Source organism: Dipodomys ordii, unplaced genomic scaffold, assembly GCF_000151885.1.
Source record: "Dipodomys ordii isolate 6190 unplaced genomic scaffold, Dord_2.0 Scaffold4, whole genome shotgun sequence".
Lineage (NCBI taxonomy): Eukaryota > Metazoa > Chordata > Mammalia > Rodentia > Heteromyidae > Dipodomys > Dipodomys ordii.
Window position 1 is genome coordinate 25,262,419 of NW_012267220.1, and position 20,111 is coordinate 25,282,529.

The 20,111-nt window shown below is 40.6% G+C and overlaps 1 protein-coding gene across 2 annotated transcripts; it reads right to left on the minus strand.

Annotated features, from left to right (window-relative positions):
- Positions 1-3,208: 3,208 nt before the first annotated feature.
- On the minus strand, positions 3,209-20,111 carry Saraf (store-operated calcium entry-associated regulatory factor). Of its 2 annotated transcripts, none has more exons than XM_013026196.1 (6): positions 19,869-20,111; positions 13,527-13,705; positions 9,476-9,890; positions 7,059-7,200; positions 6,071-6,165; positions 3,209-3,991 (listed from the first exon to the last, which is right to left on the minus strand). In XM_013026196.1, exons 1-6 carry the CDS (start codon positions 19,969-19,971, stop codon positions 3,966-3,968), a joined length of 960 nt encoding a protein of 319 aa, XP_012881650.1. In that variant the 5' UTR covers positions 19,972-20,111; the 3' UTR covers positions 3,209-3,965. The 2 variants fall into 2 exon arrangements, with proteins under 2 accessions (XP_012881650.1, XP_012881642.1); XM_013026188.1 differs by having other exon boundaries at positions 6,071-6,225.

The window sequence follows — 20,111 nt, forward strand, 5'->3', positions numbered from 1 at the left end:
GAATTAATGACTTAGACTCAATGTCCAACAATCCCAAAGAACATCTTATTTCCATTTCCTCTCTGCATAATTATACTAGTAAACAGCCATTTATCCCTTGAAGAAAAACAGGATAGGTAACTATTACAGTTTGGATATGAAACATGCTGCCAAAAGGTTCATGTGTTGAAGGCATGGTTCCCAGTGCAGCAATGTTTAGGGGCTGCAGGAACTGATTGGATGATAAGGGTTCTGACCTCATCAATGGATTGATTCATTCATGGATGTGGAGGTAGTGGAAACTTTTGGAAATGAGGTCTAGCTGGAATAGGCAGTCATGACAGCTTGCCTTAGAAAGGACATTACCTTGGGGCTGGGAAGGTGGCTCAGTGATAAACCACTTGCATTGTATGCATGAGGCCCTGGATTCGATTCCTCAGCACCACATAAGCAAAAAGAAGAAAGCCGGAAGTGGCGCTGTGGCTCATGTGGTAGAGTGCTAGCCTTGAGCTGAAGAGCTGAGGGATAGCACCCAGGCCCAGAGTTCAGTGCCCCACAACTGGACAAAAAAAAAAAAAAGAAAGAAAGAAAGGACATTACCTTGACCAGGCTTCTTTCTTGAGTCTGTTCCATCACTTCTCCAACATGATGCTGTGCCTCATCTCAGACCCAAAGCAATGGAACCAGATGAGCCTGGACAGAAACCTCTAAAACCAAGAGCCCAAATAAATCCCTATTCCTTTATATTTTGAGGCATTTGCCATAGCAAGAGGAATCAACATCCCTCATTCGAGGGGTTCTGAGTCTCACATCTGAGAAATTATTTATAGACCACAAATTGTTTTGATGATTTCAAAAAGTGATTAAGAAGTGGTGTGGGAGCTTAATTAAACTGGCTAGTTTTTTTATTTTAATTCAAATATCCAAGCCTATCAGCCCATCATAGATTACTCTTAAAGCACTATAACCTAAGAGCTTCATTTTTACACTTAGAAACTAATTTAAAAACAAAACCCTCGCTGAGACATGCAAATGTTAATTTGTGGAATGTTTGTTGTCAAATGGTTTTTTGTTTTGTGTTGTTTTGTTTTTTGTGGTCCCAGGGCTTGAACTCAGGGCCTAGGTACTCATTGTTCCTAAGCTTTTGTGCTCAAGTATAACACTCTAACCCTTGAGTCACAGATCATTTCCAGCCTTTTGGTGGTTAATTACAGATAAGTCTCAGACTTTCCTTCCCTGGGTTGGCTTCATACCTAAATCATTAGCTCTCAGCCCCCAGAGCCGCCAGGATTACAGGCGTAAGCCAACAGTGACTGGCTTGCCAAAGGTTCTGTGAATGGAACTGTCTTCTCTTTATCAGTAAACAGTAGATTTCTGAAAATCAAACCCAAGGGCTCATGAAGCAAGTGGTGTATTTACTATGATATAAATTGAATTCTCAAGCTTGTTGGTCATCTGCTATTGTAGGAAAAGTATTGATTAAGAAGATGAAGAAAGTGGAAAGCGGATATAAAGGATCCCAACAAAACCAGGGAAACTGAGCCCTCAAATTTTACACTTTTACAAGGGGAGGGGGGTAACACTATCCAAAAAGAAAGTACTCTTTATCTGATTTATATAACCCCTCTGCACATCACCTTCAGAATTTAAAAAAAGAATTTAAAAAAGTACACTTTTCTTGCGTGTAGAAATAGCCCTATCTTTTATGTTAACTTCACTTTACCTGAAGGACGTATAACCAACTCCCCAGAGCTGCTCCCTTCAAGGACCTGCCATATAACCATCTCCTCAGAGCTGCTCCCTTCAAGGACCTGCCGATTCTCTCAGGACTTAGCCCTGCCACCCTGCTTTGCAACTAACCTGAAAGTAGATCCAAGTTCTAGGAGGCACCAAAGGGTAAGAAACAACCTGATCCAGGTGAGGATACAGTGAACACCAGAACTTCATGATTTTTCCAACGCATATACAAGTCTAGAGAACATACATGTCGATTTTAAGGGCGTAAGATCAAATTTTTGATTATGGGAATATATGTGGGAATAGATCCTAGGATAGAAGGAAATAGTAGAATGAGATCAAATTTATTGATTATGGGCCCCTTAAGAAGAGGAGTTCAAAAAGCTTAACAGTTTTGTAAGGCTGAACATAGCCTACAATGAAATCATACTGCCAGGATGGCCTTGTGATACCTAGAAAGGCATCTCAGGGCTTAAATAGTCTCTGGTGATTTATCATGTTAGATCCACCCACCCTGTGAAAGTCAAAAGGGCACACCTTACACCATGACTAAGAAAAATGAACTATATAATGACATGTTTCAATGATGGACCGCACATACCGAAGTGGCCCCATAAGAACATAGTAGGGCTGCTGGGTGTCAGTGGCTCACACCTGTAGTCCTAGCTACTCAGGAGACTGAGATCTAAGGATTGCGGTTCAAAGCCACTGTAGTTCAAGTGGTAGAGTACTAGCCTTGAGCTGAAGAGCTCAAGGAGACTGCCTAGGCCCAGAGTACAAACCCCAAGACCAAAAAATAAATAAATAAATATAAAAAGAATACAGTAGGGCTAAAAAACTTCCTCCTCCCTAGTGATATCACCACTGCTGCAATGTCATAATGCAAAGCATTATTCATATTTGTAATTCTGGTGTTAACAAACTTATACTGCCAGTTGTATAAAAGTGTGACATATACCATCATGTACAATATATGCTCCTTGATGCACTGTCTTACATACGTATGATACTTTCAATTACTATTTTAGAATTTACACCTACTTATCTATCAAAGCATTTTACTGTTAAACAGAATGTCAAGTTACTACAACAGCAACTTTATACATCTTGTTTACCTCTTGATTGCCTCCTTTTCTCTTTGCTTAATCATGTTTTGTGCGTCATAGTCCCAAGAGCAATAAACTATGCTGTGTGTGTGCACATTGTGTGTGTGCACCCACATACACAGAGCATAGGCACACGCTATGATGTTCACACAATAAAGTCTTCTAACACATTTCTTTGGACATATCCCTGACATTAAGTGACACACGACTAAATATGTGAGCCCAAATTTACTACATGAATAGTTCCTGAGAAATGACTACCATATAAAATTCCCATTTAAGGAAACAACTTCTGTATGAGCCCCATACCTTTCAGCAAAAGGGTAAAAAAATTTCATACCAATTTACGGCAAAGTAAACAGAAAGAATGAGAATGACACCTCTTGTTTTTATTTATTCTGTCATTTTAATGTAAGATTGAAACAGACTATTACAACAACATTTGAGGGTCCACAGAGAACTGCATGCTTTTACTATGAAAAGACCTTTGTGAAAGCATTAGTATTTTACCTCTGGGAATTGGAATATGGGGGATTTCAAGCATTTTTGTCAGCACACAATCATTCAGAACAAGCTTCATATGTTTATTTTCTACCTTTTCCTATAAAAGGTAATACTCACTTATCAGAAGCTCACCACACCTCAGGACTCAAAGCTCAGGATCACAAAAGTGATCCAAGCCTATAAATTAGCATACATAATTAGTAGTCTAAAGCTTGGTTTAAATGTTCAAAGAACAGCAAATACCAAATAAAACAGAATATCATTTCTCTGAGGTAAAACCAGCTAAGCTTATTCTCTGTCTCTGTTCCTATCAGCACAGTGCTTTCATGCTCAATGCTTGCTGTAGCATCACAGGGCTTAGAAACAGTACATTTCCAGCATTCCACAGTAATCACTGCTTTTGACAACTGCAGTATACACCTACATGTTGCACTACCACACAGGACATAAGCACTTTGTCACATATATCACTCTTAGCCACAGATAACAGCACACAAAAAGCTCTACAGGACAAAAGGCCACAGAACTTTGGGATATTCCCTTTTCCCAGATTGTTAGCAGGTAGCACTTTTTTTTAAAAGAGAAAGTAATGAAAAACCAGAAATTCTGCATCCAGTGTTTGACCTTCAACTTTCTACTTTATCGTCTTCTAGTACCACCATATCCTAGAATAAGAAGAACAAAATCTGGATTAGTTTTAAAGATACATTAAACCTGCTTCTAAAATTAAAAAAGGGATGGAGGCATGGCTAAAGTGATAGAGTGCCTGCCTAGCACTCTTATCTAGTCTAGCACTCTGCCTAGTCTAAACCTCAATCAAAAGAGAGATAGAGAGAGAGAGAAATAATTAGAAATACATGTTTACTATTGGCAAAGCAAAGGATGAGTTGTGAGGGGAGGAGACAATGAGCCAGTAGGTAGACTATGAAGACCAATCCAGAACATTCCAATTGTCAGGCCTAGACTTATACACACACACTTGCTAGGAATCATTTTTAGTCCAAAATCAAAGAGGATTCACTCTATGGGCTACCATGGAACAATCAACACTCAAAGTCTAAACCAAAAGGGCAGAGGCCAATGGAAGTGAGGGGAAAGGCACAGACTTTCAGTGATCAGTGTGACTTGGACAATAGAGGTGATACAAGCATCCTTGTACTCCTTCAGTGCACAAGTGCATGCATTTCTGTTACTATGCACTGTTAGCCCTCTGCATCGGTGGGTTTCACAAACTTAGATTTAGCCAACTGCAGTTTGAAATATTCAGGGAAAAAACTCCATCTGTAGTGAACATGCATAGACTTTTTCTTGTCATTCTTCTCCAAACAGTACAATGTAACAACTATTTACATAGTATTTAACTGTAGTATATAAGTAATCTAGATGATTTAAAGTACATGGTAGATTCTTAGATTATATGGGGTAGGTATTGGAGTTTGAACTAAGGGCCTCATCGTTGGCACTCTAACATTTGAGCCCTACTGCTAGCTATGCTTTTTGTTGGTTATTTGGAGATGGTTATTTTGGTAGACTTTCCTGCCTGGGCTGAATTCAAACACCCAGGTCTCAGACTCCCGAGTAGCTAGGATTATAGGTGCAGCACTGGTGCCCGGCTATGTCATTCTTATATAAAGGACTTGTACATCCACAGATTTGCATCCCTGGGGGTCCGGGAGCCAACAGGGATAATTGTATCTGAAAATAAATCACTGGATCCTGGGTGTGCTTACCATCAATTTTCATAGGTTCTAACAATTTTTCAAAATTATTGTTATTTTTACCCAAACCAGCCTATAAAAATTCTATTCATTTTTAATTAAAAATATTTTAAAGAGCCGGGCGCTGGTGGCTCATGCCTGTAATCCTAGCTACTCAGGAGGCTGAGATCTGAGGATCGCGGTTCAAAGCCAGCCCAGGCAGGAGAAACCGTGAGACTCCTATCTCCAATAAACTACCAGAAAACCGGAAGTGGCTCTGTAGCTCAAGTGGTAGAGCGCTTGCCTTGAGCTGAAGAGCTGAGGGACAGCGCCCAGGCCCAGAGTTCAAGCCTTACGACCGACCAAAAAAAAAAAAAAATTTTAAAGAACTTGTTTTTAAAATGTAAAAAAAGTTAATGATAAAATTTAAATATATTTTTCTATGATTTCAAGAATTGTTCATTTCTCTACAGTTTCCTTCTCCTAAGGAAGACATCTTAATCCACAGCAGTCTCTTTATCCACCATCTGTTTGTTCATTATCTGGATGTTTAATGCCAAACAATTATTGTTATTAAGATTTTTATCTTTGATCTTCTACAAAATACCTTTTGTAGTAAACATGTAGTAAAATCATACATTTGGCGATTACTTAACGTACAACTCAACATATTTTTTTTAATCTTCCTAAATTTGAAAAGTTCAAGCTTGTACTTTAAAAATTCTAGTTTAGAGACCTAAAAGCCAGGAAGATTAATTTTAAAAACCTAGTTAGTGTTAGGGCTGAGCCTATATCAACTCCATTTGATTTATTACTCTTCTCTTTTTTTGTAACACTGAGGACTGAACCCAGGCCTCACGTAGGCAGGAAAAGGCTCTACCATGGGAGCTACACCTCCTATCACCATTAGATTTCTAAAAAATGATTAGAATGGAAGCAAAGTATGAGTCTGAAGTACAATTTAATTTCAGTTCCTCAGCCATCTTGTTAAGTTCCAAAACAACTTTGCTGCTTACATGTCAGGACAATGTGCATCTCTGCACTTACCTGATGCTGTTCTGGTTTTTGTCTCTGGATGCGAACATGCCGAATAGCTCCCGGAGCCGCCACCAAGAGGTGAGTAAGCACGACTATTCCACGTGCTGGAGTACGAAGGAGGATAAGATGGGTAGTACCATGAGTCTGAAAAAGGTGTTGCTGCTCTTTAAAGACACAAAAGTGCGTTAGGTGTCTCTCTTGGGACTATAATTTTTAATTGCCTTGCTGTCTCTAAACTATCAGAAAAAAGTATCTTTCTAAGTATTGTTTCATGAATTTTCCAGCAAATGAGGATTAACACAAGTGGTTTTCTGTATCAGCCATTGTTGTTGTTGTTGTTGTTAGTCTTGGGGCCTGAACTCGGTACCTGGGCATTATATCCCTCAGCTCTTCAGCTCAAGGGTAGTGCTCTACCACTTGAGCCACAGCACCACTTTCGGCTTTTTTCTTTTTGTTTATGTGGTGCTGAGGAATCAAACCCAGGGCCTTATGCATGCAAGGCAAGCGCTCTACCACTGAGCCACCTCCCCAGCCCTGTATCAGCCATTGTTATAGTTAGTCACTGCTATGTGGGAAGAAAGTGAAGTGAAGGTTCCTTCTTCTAAATTTGCAAGTAAAATCTCAACCACCAGTAGTATTCAAAACATCCCAAATTCTGGTCCCACACTCTGTCCAGGTTTGTTTCAATCTTCCTCCTACCAAACCAGACTGCTAATTGTCCCTTATCCAAATATGTCCTTTTCTGGCATCTCATTTTCTCAGATGTCAAGTCTATAAGGATCACTGATATACAAAGTAACACAATGAAGGACAATAATGTATGTCGTTTTGATTAAAGGACTTATAATGTACCTTAGCCATCCACAAACAATCAAATTTAATAGGATGTCACCACGACTCGTTTCTCTTTACAAAATCAAATGTAGTGGAAACAAGTAAGTGAGCAAAACAAGGAAGCCTCAAAGGAAATGTTGAATGAAGTTAATGCAAAACTTACCGATTGCTGCCAAACAAATATCCCAGTATTCCTCCAGTTCCCAGGCCAGTCCAGAAACCAGGTCCTGAATTTTCATAGCCTTGTTGTCCTGCAAAAGCACTTCCAAAACCAGATGCTGCACCACGGCCAGTATTGTGTGGTCCTAAAAGTAAGAGTATTTCATTACCTCACTCATGTAACTGTAACCCTCTGTATAGTATCTTTACAATAATAAATAAATAAATAAATAAATAAAAAAGTAAGAGTATTTATTTATTCACACTTAAACATAACCTACCAGAGTTAACATGTCATTTCAATTATCCCATCTGTAGAGCACTACTTACTCATAACATTCAGCTCGCAGTTTATTCAAAAGGGGATTGTGAACTACTAGTTTATAACTTAGAGAAACATTTTCCTTAGAAAAGGAGAAAGAGGGATATATCCTAGAATTTGGGTCAACGGTCTTCCTATATAAGATTACATTTCCCCTGCTCAAGATCAGCTACTAAAAATGGCTCCACTTTTGGAGGTTACTTTCTTAACATCTTTAAGGGCCGAGGTGAGAGCCTGTACCTGAACCTGAGTCCCCAGTGGAGTAAGGCAACCAGATGCTTTTATGTATCAGTTTTTTTTTGTTTTTTTTTGTCAGTCGTGGGGCTTGAAGTCTGGGTCTGGGTGCTGTCTCACAGTTCTTCAGCTCAAGGCTAGCATTCTACCACTTGAGCCAAAGCACCCCTTTGGGTTTTCTCATCATTAACTGGAGAGAAGGGTCTCATGGACTTTCCTGCCCGGGGCTGGCTTTGAACCGCAATCCTCAGATCCTCCTGAGTAGTTAGGATTACAGGTGTGAGCTACCAGTACCCAGCTTGAAGTTAAATCTTAAAAAGACCAAAAAAGTATCTTCTGCTCAGAGGAATCATTCACACACACACACATACACACACACAAAGAAAGCTGCTAATTTTACATGGATGACACAACAAACCTGTAAATATGTTCAAATCCATGTATCCGTCACCCACATCACTTAACCACTTTAGCACCTAGAAGACTTGTAGGAATTCCCCACAGACACTCATTCACCTTTATCCAACATAAGCATTTCTTTTACCATACCTCGTTCCAGAACTTTTTTTTTTTCAGTCAATCGTGGGGCTTGAACTCTGAGCCTGGGTGCTGTCCCTCAACTCTTTAACTCAAGGCAAGCTCTCTACCACTTGAGTCACAGTGGCACTTCCGGTTTTCTAGTGGTTTATTGGAGGTAAGAGTCTCATGGACTTTCCTTCCCGAGCTGTCTTTGAACTGTGATCCTCAAATCTCAGCCTCCTGAATAGCTAGGATTACAGACATGAGCCACCAGCACCCAGCCATTCCTGAACTTTTTATAAACAGGATCATATAGAAATATGCTTATGACAGTCAACTCTACTGCTGCATATTATCAACAAGTTTTCCATACTTCATACAGCTGTCACAATCTCCCCTTAATTGGATACTTAATCTATTTCCCATTTTAGGCTATTGTGAGCACAACAGTAGGTTAGGAACATTCTTGTACATCGCTTCTGAGCAGTTAGAGAACTGAAGACATTTTTATTGGCCATCTGGGTATGATTTTATTAAATAATGGCTCTTTATATTTCCTGCCCATTTTTCCAATGGGATTTTTTCCCAAGATTTGTGGGATGTCTTTGTATATTCAAGAGAGTAGTCTTTTGTTGGGACTAAGTTTTACAAATAAGTTCTCTTCAAATGTGACTTGCATTTTCACTCTCAATAGTCTCTTCTGATGAACAAATGTTCTTAATTTAAATGTTTCCTTTTATGACTAATAGTTTTCTGTTTTGTTTAAGAAATCTTTGGCTGGGCACCAGTGGCTCATACCTATAATCCTAGCTACTCAGGAGGCTAAGATCTGAGGATTGCAGTTCAAAGCTAGCCTGGGTAGCTTTGAGTCCAGGAGACTCTTTATCTTCAATTAACCACCAAAAAGCTGAAAGTGGATCTGTGGTAGAACACTACGGTAAAAAAAGAAGCTTAGGGACAGTGCCTAGACTGAGTTCAAGCCCCAGACACAGCACAAAAAAAGAAATTTTGGCCTAAATTAAGTTCATGGCAAATATTCTCCTATGTTTTCTTCTGGTAGCTTGTCTTACCCTTTATATTAAGATGCATAATACTTAAGAGTTGATTTAATCAAGTTTTCCTGATGGAGATAATTTACTACTTAATTAGACATCTTTAAACTTGTAATCACAATGAATCTATGCAAAGAAACAGAACAGAAGAAGTAAAAGAAACTGAAAGAAGACAAGACTAAAAGAAACTAAAGAAAACTTTACATCCCCAGTGCAATCATTCTCAATTTCAGACAAGCACAAGATTCACCACCCTCATGGCTACCCTACTTACTGTCACTGAAGGAAACATACCTGTAAACTCAGTCTTAAAGCCAGGAGGAGCGGGTCCTGCGGAGTTGGTGAACCTCTGAGAATGATGATTATATGGAGGGTACTCGGAATACGGTGGAGGAGAACACTGCCCGTCACTCAGGAACAACTTATAAACCACAAAGGCAATGGTAAGTAACACCCCAATCGTGATCAATCCGCCAAGGCCACAGGAATCTGCAGAATACCACTTGTAGTAATAATCAGAGAAAGAAGAGCCAGGGTGCTTTCCGGACTCTTTCAGTTTCTTCAGACCAATTTCTGTATAATCTAAGTTATACTCCAAGCCACAGGAGCCTCTGAGTACATACTGGTCTTCACTGGACTCATAGCCTTCACAGCTCACTACTGTTTTTCCAAATTTGTATGCAACATCTAAATCAGTCTTACATTCCCACTGTGAAGAAAACAAACAAAAAACAAATATAATATGTAAGAAAATATACTTTTTTATTGTTTAGACTGTACGTGTGATAAAACTACAAAATGCAGCAAGGGCAAAAATCATATTTCAGAGCAATGAGCATTTGAGCTGGGCAGACAAAATGCACATTTCAAAGGTAATGCTGATTTGACTACTCTACTTCATAAACTGGGTAGAGAGTACTATGCTTTATTCCTTACATATATGCATTACACTTTTTTTTTTTTTGGTGTTACTGGGGTTTGAACTCAGGACCTCCCATTTGAGCCATGCCTGTAGACTTTTTTGCTTTAGTTATTTTCCAGATACGGTCTTGTACCCTACTGTACGTCTTGGATGGCCCCAGACAAACCTATACCTATACACATGAACCAGGATTACTAAAGTCCACTGCAATACCCAGCTTTTTCTTGTGTGTGCGCACGCACCAGTCCTGGAACTTGAACTTGTTGTCCCTGAGCTTTTTTGCTCAAAGTTAGAGCTAGTGCTCTACCACTTGAGCCACAGCGCCACCTTCAGCTTTTTTTTAGTAGTTTATTAGAGATCAGCTTCATAGACTGTCATCTGGACTGGCTTCAAACTCCATTCTCAGATCTCAGATCCTTAGTAACTAGGATTATAGGTGTTAACACCCAAGCCCAGTTTTTCTTTTAAAACAGGATATTGCTTAACTTTTTGCCCAGGTTAGTCAGGTGCCAGTGGTTCATGTCTGTAATCCTAGCTACTCAGAAGGCTGAGTAGCAGTTCAAAGACTGCCTGAGCAAGAAAGCCTATAAGACTGTAATCCGTAATTTACCTCCAAAAAGCCAGAATTGTGGCTCAACTGGTAGAGCAACAGCCTTGAGGAAAGCTAAGGAAAGCACTCAGGCCCTGAGTTCAAGTATCAATACTGACACACACACACACACACACACACACACACGTAAAATAGGGTGGGCACCTGGAGCACAGTCTCAGTGGTACAGCCTGTGCTGACCATGAACTAAATCTTAGGTTTGATCCCAATGCCACTAAAAACAGTAAATAAGCTGAGGTTTAAGTTATTTACATTTTGCTACTTCTCTAAAATCATTTAGAGATACAATCTAAAGTAGATTTAAATTGGTTCTATTGCCTTTCTGTTTTTGTACAAACTATATTCTTCTCTCAAAGGTTGATTACACTATTTTATGTTTTATTGAATATAATTCACATGATTCACACATTTAAATGGTTTTCTGATTGTTCATATTGATGTGAAACCATTACTACAATCAATTTTAAGGTTTTCCATCACCCCAAAAGAAATCTCAAACTCTTTAGCAATCACTTCCCATTCCCAACTCCTAAGTGTTCCCCTCACTACTGCCGAATTACTATCTGAATCCATTTCTCTACTCTGGACATTTCATAGAAATGGAGTCATATAACAATACATAGGCCTCTGAAACTAGCTCCTTTCACAGAGCATATTTCAGGGCTCATCCATGTTGCAGCACAAATCAGTGTTTTGTTCTTTTTAATGACTGAAAAATATTCTACTGTATGAATATTGCATACTTTGTGATAGTCATCAGAATGGACCTTGGGTGGTTTGTACTTTTTTTAAATTATGCTACTACAAACATTTGTGTAAAGCATTTTTTCTTTTTGCTGGTCCTGAGGCTTGAACTCAGGACCTGGGCACTGTCCCTGAGCTTCTTTTACTCAAGGCTAGCACTCTACCATTTGAGCCACAGTGCCACTTCCAGTTTTTCCTGAGTGGTATATTGGTAATAAGAGTCTCACAGACCTTCCTGCCCAGGCTGGCTTCAAACCACAATCCTCAGATCTCAGCCTCTTGGGTAGCTAGGATTGCAAGGCTGAGCCACCAGCACCCGACCTGTATAGAGCTTTTATGAGGAAGTATGTTTCTAATTCTTTTGGAAATATTCACAGGAGTATAATGACTGTTTATGATAACTGTTCATATGATATTATGACTGTTCACTGTTACTATGATGACTGTTCACAGGATAACTGTTTAACCTCTTGAGAAAATGCCAGGGAGCTTTCTGCTTCACTGTTTCACATTCATAACAGCACATGAGAGTCCAACTTTCTCTATCACCTCAAAATATCTATAACTATCATACTGGTATGTGAAGGACTGACCCCTACCCTGCTTTCCCAGGTACATATCGAGAACAGGCAAGCCACTAAAGATCAGTGCAGACTGCCTGACTCTAGCAGGGCAATCTATCTAACCCTGGCTATTAACATTTCATCTCATCATGGGCCCAACCAAAAGGCCCTCACCTCCCTAGACCTAATGGCTTTTTTTATTAACCTCTGCCTCCTTGCTCAGACCTTGTAAAACTCCATTCTTGAACCCAACTCTGTACAGTCTCCAAGCCCGTGGGAAGGCTGTGTCCCCCTCCCTCACCACCCCTGCTCTATCTCAATAAACAGTCCTTGAATTCATTATTGTTATTTAATATTAATTAATTATAAATGTTAGTTGTTGCTATTAATAATTATTTGATTGTTTAAGTGTTCAATTATTTAAACATGAATATAATATATTCTAAACCACATTAAGTCTTGAAACTTCTAGAAGATTCTCTGCCTGTAGCATCCCAAAGGCAATGAATGAATACATAAAACACAGCATCCCAAAGGCAATGGATACATAAACACTAAGACATTTTTATTCACAAGTTATAACTTTCTTAAGTCAGCTGTTTGAAGCATAACAGACACATATGTATCCCTACTATTTATAAGCTATGAGTCCTGACCAGAAAATTATTTCTTAAGGGTAGGCTGGTATGCTTTGAAGAACATTAAGAAAATAATAACCAGAGGAAATCCCCAAGTATAAAATGGCTGAAATTTTTGCTAATCTTATCAGGAAGCCACAGTAGAAAAATTCAAATGAATATTTATTTCCAGGCTTTAAAATCAAGGGTTTTTTTTTTGTTTTGTTTGTTTGTTTGTTTGGTCGGTCATGGGGCTTGAACTCTGGGCTTGGGCACTATCCCTGCGCTCTTCAGCTCAAGGTGAGCGCTCTACTACTTCTGGTTTTCTAGTGGTTAACTGGAGATGAGAGTGGGGAGGAGGAGGGCCCCCGGGAGGGGTGGGGGTGTCTGGGAAGGTGGTCAGTGGTAGAGCGCTTGCCTTGTATGAGGCCCTGGGTTAATTCCTCAGCACCACATAAGCAGAAAAAGCCAGAAGTGGCACTGTGGCTCAAGTGGTAGAGTGCTAGCCTTGAGCCAAAGAGCTGAGGGGCAGCACCTAGGCCCAGAGTTCAGGCCCCATAACTGGCAAAAAAAAAAAAAAAAGAATCTCTCGGACTTTTCTGCCCAGGCTGGCTTTGAACCATGATCCTCAGATCTCAGCCTCCTCAGTAGCTAGGATTACAGGCATGAGCCACCGGTGCCCAGCTAGTTCATTTATTTTCCAGGGGAAAAAAGGAATAATGTATTTAAACATTTTACACTGACCTAAGATTTTCCATATGTGCTTCCCCAAAATATTAATGTCTCAATAAGCAGTTTCTTGAATAAAAATTCTACTTAGACTGTCGGGAAGAACAGTTTTGTGCACAAAAACAAAACAAAAACCGATTATCAATGTAATGGATGTTACCTGTACATCATAGCCATCCCAGCCTTTGTTCTGACACTGTATGACTTTAGGGATGTAAGAATCACAGCCAGCAGTGCCTCCAACACACTTCAACTGTGGAATTGGATCTAGTCTCCGGGAGGTGGTGTAGCGGTCATAGTGCAGTGTTAGAGCCTTTACATCCCGCAAGAGCATTCTGTCTGAAATGGAACACAGGTAAAAACAGAGTTAAATAGCTGCTAAACAGAAATAGAGATTCATCCTAACAGAACTTCTGTCATAGGGAATGGTTTCCAAAAAAAGTATCTTTCTTGCCTTTTGAGGCTGACACATGATCCAGGTGCACCTGAGCAGAAAGCAAGAGTCTATCTCAAAAGTAACCAGTACAGCTGGGTACCAGTGGCTCACATCTATAATCCTAGCTACTTAGGAGGCTGAAATCTGAGGATTGTGGTTCAAAGCCAGCCTGGGCAGGAAAGTCCGTGAAACTCTTTATCTCCAATAAACCATCAGAAAACCAAAAGTGGTGCTGTGGCTCAAGTGGTAGAGCACTAGCCCTGAGATGAAAAGCTGAGGGACAGCACCCAGGCCCAGAGTTCAAGCCCCACAACTAACCAAAAAAAAAGAGTAATCAGTACAGAAAGGGGGTGGAGGTATGGCCCAGTGGTAGGACACCCACCCCAGCAAGCCTGCAGTCTTGATTCAAACCCAGCACTGAGGGAAAAAAAAAAAGTAAAACATACACAAGCATGTTCCTAAAGAACATTTAATGATTTAAAGGCCTATCAACAGGATAATAAATAGAATAAATTTTGACCACCTATTCTTACAGCAGACTTACTCTACAACAGTTAAAATGAGGAAACTAGAACCCTTAAATCAAGCTAAATAAATGGGTAAAATATTTTAAGCAAAATGGAAGTTACTGTCTAGAATGATAAACTTCAAATGTTTGTACTAAAACACATATTTAGTTTCTAATATTATGTAAAGGGAAATGCAGGCCAGAATGGCTCTGAGTAAACATAGAATAGTGCCCAGAACATATGGTGCAAAATTGTCAAGACAAAATTTAGTTTCTTGGCCTACAGATCCAAGAGAACTTTCCACAATACAACCAAACTATACTAAAAAAGAGAATTTGACAAACAGTTGGATGTAATCAATTACCAAAGCCAAAGCTCTTTCTATACTTGTGATATCCAGTTAGAAAAAATGAAAAGCCTACTCAATCAAATTAGTGGCAAAATATTCATAAATACAATAAACTCATATGTTCATAAATTCATAAATACCTAGAAATAAATTTAGGACCAATTAAAAATCTCTATAAAAATATATACCTGAGCCGGGTGCCAGTGGCTCACACTTGTAATTCTAGCTACTCAGGTGGCTAAGATCTGAGAATATATACCTAAATAATGTGATGCACTTCAACCAGAAACCCAGTAAGTTGTTTTTGGAACTATGAAAAAAAAATGTTAAGGGATTTTTGGAAAAATTAATGTCTATTAATACTTAGTATTTTTTAAAGAATGCATTTTTTACTATAAAAATACTACCACTTTGGCTGGGCACTAGTGGCTCACATCTGTAATCCTAGCTACTGAGGAGGCTGAGATGTTCAAAGCCAGCCCGGGCAGGAAAGTCCATGAGACTCTTATCTCCAATTAACAAAAAGAAAACCAGAAGTGGTGCTGTGGCTCAAGTGGTAGAGCACTAGCCTTGAGCTGAAGAGCTGAGGGACAGCACCCAGGCCTAGAGTTCAAGCCCCATGACCAAAAAAAAAAACAAAAACCACTGCTGGGATAATATTAATTTGGAATGGAAACAGACAAAGAAACTCAAATAAAACAAAGTCTAAAGATAAATGCAGATATTTGTGGGAACTGGATACAAGATAAAATGAAATTTTCAATTCAGTGGGAAAAAAAATGCCTCCTTTCATAATTGGCACTAACACAGCTGGCCCTACAACTATATGAAAATCTATCTACAATATGAGAACACAAACTTAATTTTACATTAGCTAAAGATCTACAAGTGTAAGAACTATATTAAAATGAAACGTGCTGGGGCTGGGAAGGTGGCTCGGTGGTAGAGTGCTTGCCTTGCATGCATGGGACCCTGAATTCAATTCCTCAGCATCACATAAGCAGAAAAAGCTGGAAGTGGCACTGTGGCTCAAGTGATAGAGCGCTAGCCTTGAGCTGAAGAGCTCAGGGACAGCATCCACACCCAGAGTTCAGGCATCCACGACTGACCAAAAAAATAAAATATGCTATAGTAAATTCAAAATTTTTCCTCATATACATTATCTGAAATAAACAAAACTATTACATGATATTAAAAGTCAGATTGTATTAATAAACTAAATAATAGAAATATCAACAACTTGAATTTACTGTAATAAGATTGCAATAATGCAAAGAACAATAAATTGACATCATAGTTTATTATGTGACTTTGGCCACAGCACTAAATTTATCTGTGCAGTAGTTTGCTCAACTGTAAAACTAAGATGATAATATTAATCTTAAAATCTGTGTGAAGCTTAGTTATAATTTGCTAAAATTACCTGACAGAGTACTTGATTACCTGGCAGAGTAAGTGATCAAGTATGAGGATATTATCAGCACTGCAAACCCATGGGTATCATTATGCTTACCTCACAGCACCTTTCTTCTCTAGACAGCCTTAAGATCAAAGAACAAAGACTCATCTCATATTCATCCTCTACTGGTTACATCAGTCAAGGGACATAGAGAGTTCCTTCAACTGCACATGCATGCGCTGAAATCCACTTACCTGTCTCAAACTTCAAGGAAAACCAAATGCCCCTGAGCCTAGTTCTCCCATATTCTCCAACATCTCAATGCTAAGTCCATCGTTTTAGTTGTGTAAGTCAGAAACTCTGGAATCACCTTTGTCTTCTATCCTTCTCTTAACTCTCACTGAATCAATCAGAATACTGAAACAGGTGACAAGAGAACCCAACCTCTCTCACTGACTCTATCATCACTCCCCGGAGCTAATCCTTGAGATTTACCTTAGAAGCCATCTTTTCACTGACCTCCCTCCCACCTCTTTCACGTATTCCAAAGAGTATGCTCAGATAAAACTGTAAAAACTGAAGTCATATCAAATCATTTACCTTTCCTTTTTCTTCAGGTTCCTGATGAAATGTTACCTTAAATGTAGCTTCTCTGAGCAATATATGGATTTTAAGTCCCACCCTAAGGACACACACTGTCCTTAACATTGTCCATACCAGTTTTCATTATATGGTATGCTATTTACATGTTTATTGTCTATTTCATCTCAATAAATATAAACTCCTTGAAGACAAGACAGTTTTGTTTACAGCTATATTCTTCCCAACAGGAGAAGAGTGATTTAAACATAAGACCACAGTTGATTTTTTTTAAAAAAATGAGAAAAGCATCAGTGGCTCACACTTATAATCCTAGCTACTCAAAAAGCTAAGATCTGAGAACCTCAGATCTTTGAAATCAACCTGGGCAGACAAACCTGAGAGATAATTATCTCCAACCAGCAAAAAGTTGGCACTGGTAGTAGGTTTCAAGTGGCAGAGCACCAGCCCTGAGCAAAAAAGCCAAGCAAGAATGAGAGGTCCTGTGTTCAAATCACAGTACAAGCATAAAACAAACTGAAAATTCTTAGAATTAGAAAAATAGAAAATTAGAAAATTCTTAGAAAATCCTTAGAATGATACTTTTTTTGAGGCATACTACTGCTATGTGTTAGCTAAAGATGAAGTAAATAAAAAACATATTTCTTCAAAGTTGACCTCAAGTCAAGTAGAAACAGAGTGCTTTCGGTTCCAGAACAACAATTCTACAACATATGTAGACTAAAAGCCATCAGGAAGTGGCTCACCATTCATTTAAATGTGGTTGTTTCTGTAGTTCCTCAAATGCTTTATATGTAAATGCAACCCACTCACCCACTTTTAAATTGAGGATTCAACTAATGTTTCATTCTAGGTTTAATACTGCTTTCTGATCAAGCCTTTTTTGGTGGTAGGGATGTGGCACTAGGGCTTGAACTCAGGGCCTGGGCACTGTCCCTGAACTTCTTTTGCTCAAGACTAGTGCTCTACTTCAAGATTTTTCTGTGATTAATTAGAAATAAGAGTCTCACACTTATTTTACCCTCAGGCTAACTTTTCTGCCCCAAATCTGCCCTCAGATTTCACCCACCTCAGTAGCCTTTCATTTGTAAGCAAATTTGTAGGAACATTTTAAAAAAACATATAGATCTTAAATCCAAATTGGGTTCTCACATCCATAATAATTGGGTTATTCAGCCAGGCACAAGAGACCTAAACCTGTAATTCTAGCTACTCAGGAGGCTGAGACCTGGAAGATCTTGAGGCTCCAAGTCAGCTGGGAAAAAGTCCTTTGAGACTCTATCTCTGATTAACCAGCAAATAACCAGGCTAGAGGCTCAAGTAGTAGAACACTATCTGTGACAAGAAAGCCAAGCAAGATGGAGGCTCTGAGTTCCAGCTACAGTTCCGGCAAAAAAAAATAATAATAATAAGTGGAGAAATGCAACAATGAAATTCTCCTTGTACAACTAATGTAAGCTAATAAAAAATAAATAAATAGGTTACTCATGCTTGAAAAATAGCACTCTACAAGATCTTACAGAAAAAAACTTGTTGAAATAAATTGTTTGCAACTACACAAACTGAACAAGGAAACCTGTTGACTGGGGACACAGTGATAGATGGAGTGAGATTGAGTGGAATATATTGGAAATTTGACAATGAAATCCCCCTACAGGATAGCCAATTTAAACTAATTTTAAAGAGGAGGAGGGGGGGGGAGAGAATCTTGGTAGTGGTGTGGGTGGTGGCCCAAGCCTGTAATCCTAGCTACTTGGGAAGTGGAGATGGGAAAAAGGGAACTGAGGGGGGAAATGATCAAGGACAGCTCCAGCAAAAGGTTCATGAAATTCCAATTCGACCAATGGCTGATAATATTTGTGTTCCCCTTTCATCCCAGCTAAATGGGAAAACACAAATGAGAATTGAGGTACAGGCCAGGCCAGGGTATGAAGTGGAAAAGGGCCGGTAGAATGGCTCAGGTGATGGACGTGAGGCTGAGATGAAACCCCAGCACCACCAGAAACTTTTAAAAATGAATCTGTTGGGGCTGGGAAGGTGGCTCTGTGGTAGAGTGCTTGTCTTGCATGCATGAGGCCCTGGGTTCGATTCCTCAGCACCACATAAGCAGAAAGGGCTGGAAGTGGTACTGTGGCTCAAGTGGTAGAGTGCTAGCCTTGAGCTGAAGAGCTGAGGGACAGCGCCCAGGCCCAGAGTTCAGGCCCCTCGACTGGCAAATAAATAAATCTATTGCTTAAATTTAAAAACAGGGATGTCCTTATCACCAACTCACAAATTCTTCCTTCACCTTAACATTGTACTCTCCTAACCAAAAATGTCATGAGCCTCTTCCTTAGAAGGCACTTAAGTACTTTTGCCTAAAATATGCGAAAAAGATGGAGCCGCACGAGCCACTTGAGCCACGCTTCTTGCACTGGTTATTTTTTAAGTAGTATCTTGCTTTATGCCCACATCAGCCTGATCTGCCACCCAGTGCTTCCCGAGCCTTTGGGGGTAAAGAGGGGTGTGACTGCACTGAGCCACTGGTGAAATGGAAGTCTGAGAATTTCTTTTTTTGCCGTGTTAGCCTCCACCCGGATCCCCAGATGTCTGCCTCCCGAGTAGCTGGGCTTCCCGGCTGGAGCCGCAGCGCGCGGCTAGAGAAAACATTTTAAACGCCTGTGCACGGTGAAAGCCGATGGGAAACGCAGTTGTCATTCGATTTACTCCGCTGCCTCGGGCAGATTTAGAAGCGAGAGTTGTGCTCTCAAAAGCAGCGGTCTGTGATTCTAGAAACCCAGCTGTCAGACTTAATTGAGGGCCCAGAGTCCGCTGAGGGTGACTCAGACCGCCGGTGGCGTGACAACTCGGAGCCCTAGCAACAGGCGGCCATGCTAACAGTAGACGACGACGACATCAGGCAGCCATGACAAACGACGCGCAGGTGAGGGCCCAGGCTGCCAGTCGGACTCAAGGATGCGGGCCGTGGCCCCGAGAACGTCGGGGGGCGAGGAGGGGGCCAGGAGAAGGTACGAACCCGACTTTCAGGGTCGTCCCGCCCCGCCCACTGCCAACCTTCCCACTCGAGCAGCCCAGGCGCCAGGCCGGGTGCGGATGAGCAGTAGAGACGCCAGAAATGGGGGACCAGGCCCGGGGGCCTCCGGCCGAGGACGGCAGGACGTGGCTGGGGCGGGGGGGGGGAGAGGACAGGGGACCCCCACAACACTCACCAGGATCATTCCAGCACAAAGCGGGACCCGCGATCAGCAGCAGAAGAAGCAGATCGAAGAGCAGGCAGCGCTCGGCGCCTCCCCGCCCGCCAGCCGCGGCCATGGCGCTGGGTGAAGACAGTGCGCGGCGGCACCAGGCGCTCTAGGGCCCGCGCCGGGCAGCGGGGGGGAGCGGCGCGCCGCTGCGCAACCACACCGCGAACCTGCGGCTGGGGAGGTCCGGTGTTACTGCAGAGCCGCAGC

Bases quoted from the DNA above. Each gene is read 5' to 3' on its own strand.
- Saraf (XM_013026188.1), bottom strand. From the start codon at position 19,971: ATGGCCGCGGCTGGCGGGCGGGGAGGCGCCGAGCGCTGCCTGCTCTTC. The intron at 9,891-13,526 runs GTAACATCCATT...TTTTCTTCACAG, and splicing joins GGGATGGCTATGATGTACAG to TGGGAATGTAAGACTGATTT. The intron at 3,992-6,070 runs GTAAGTGCAGAG...TTCTTATTCTAG, and splicing joins AAAAACCAGAACAGCATCAG to GATATGGTGGTACTAGAAGA.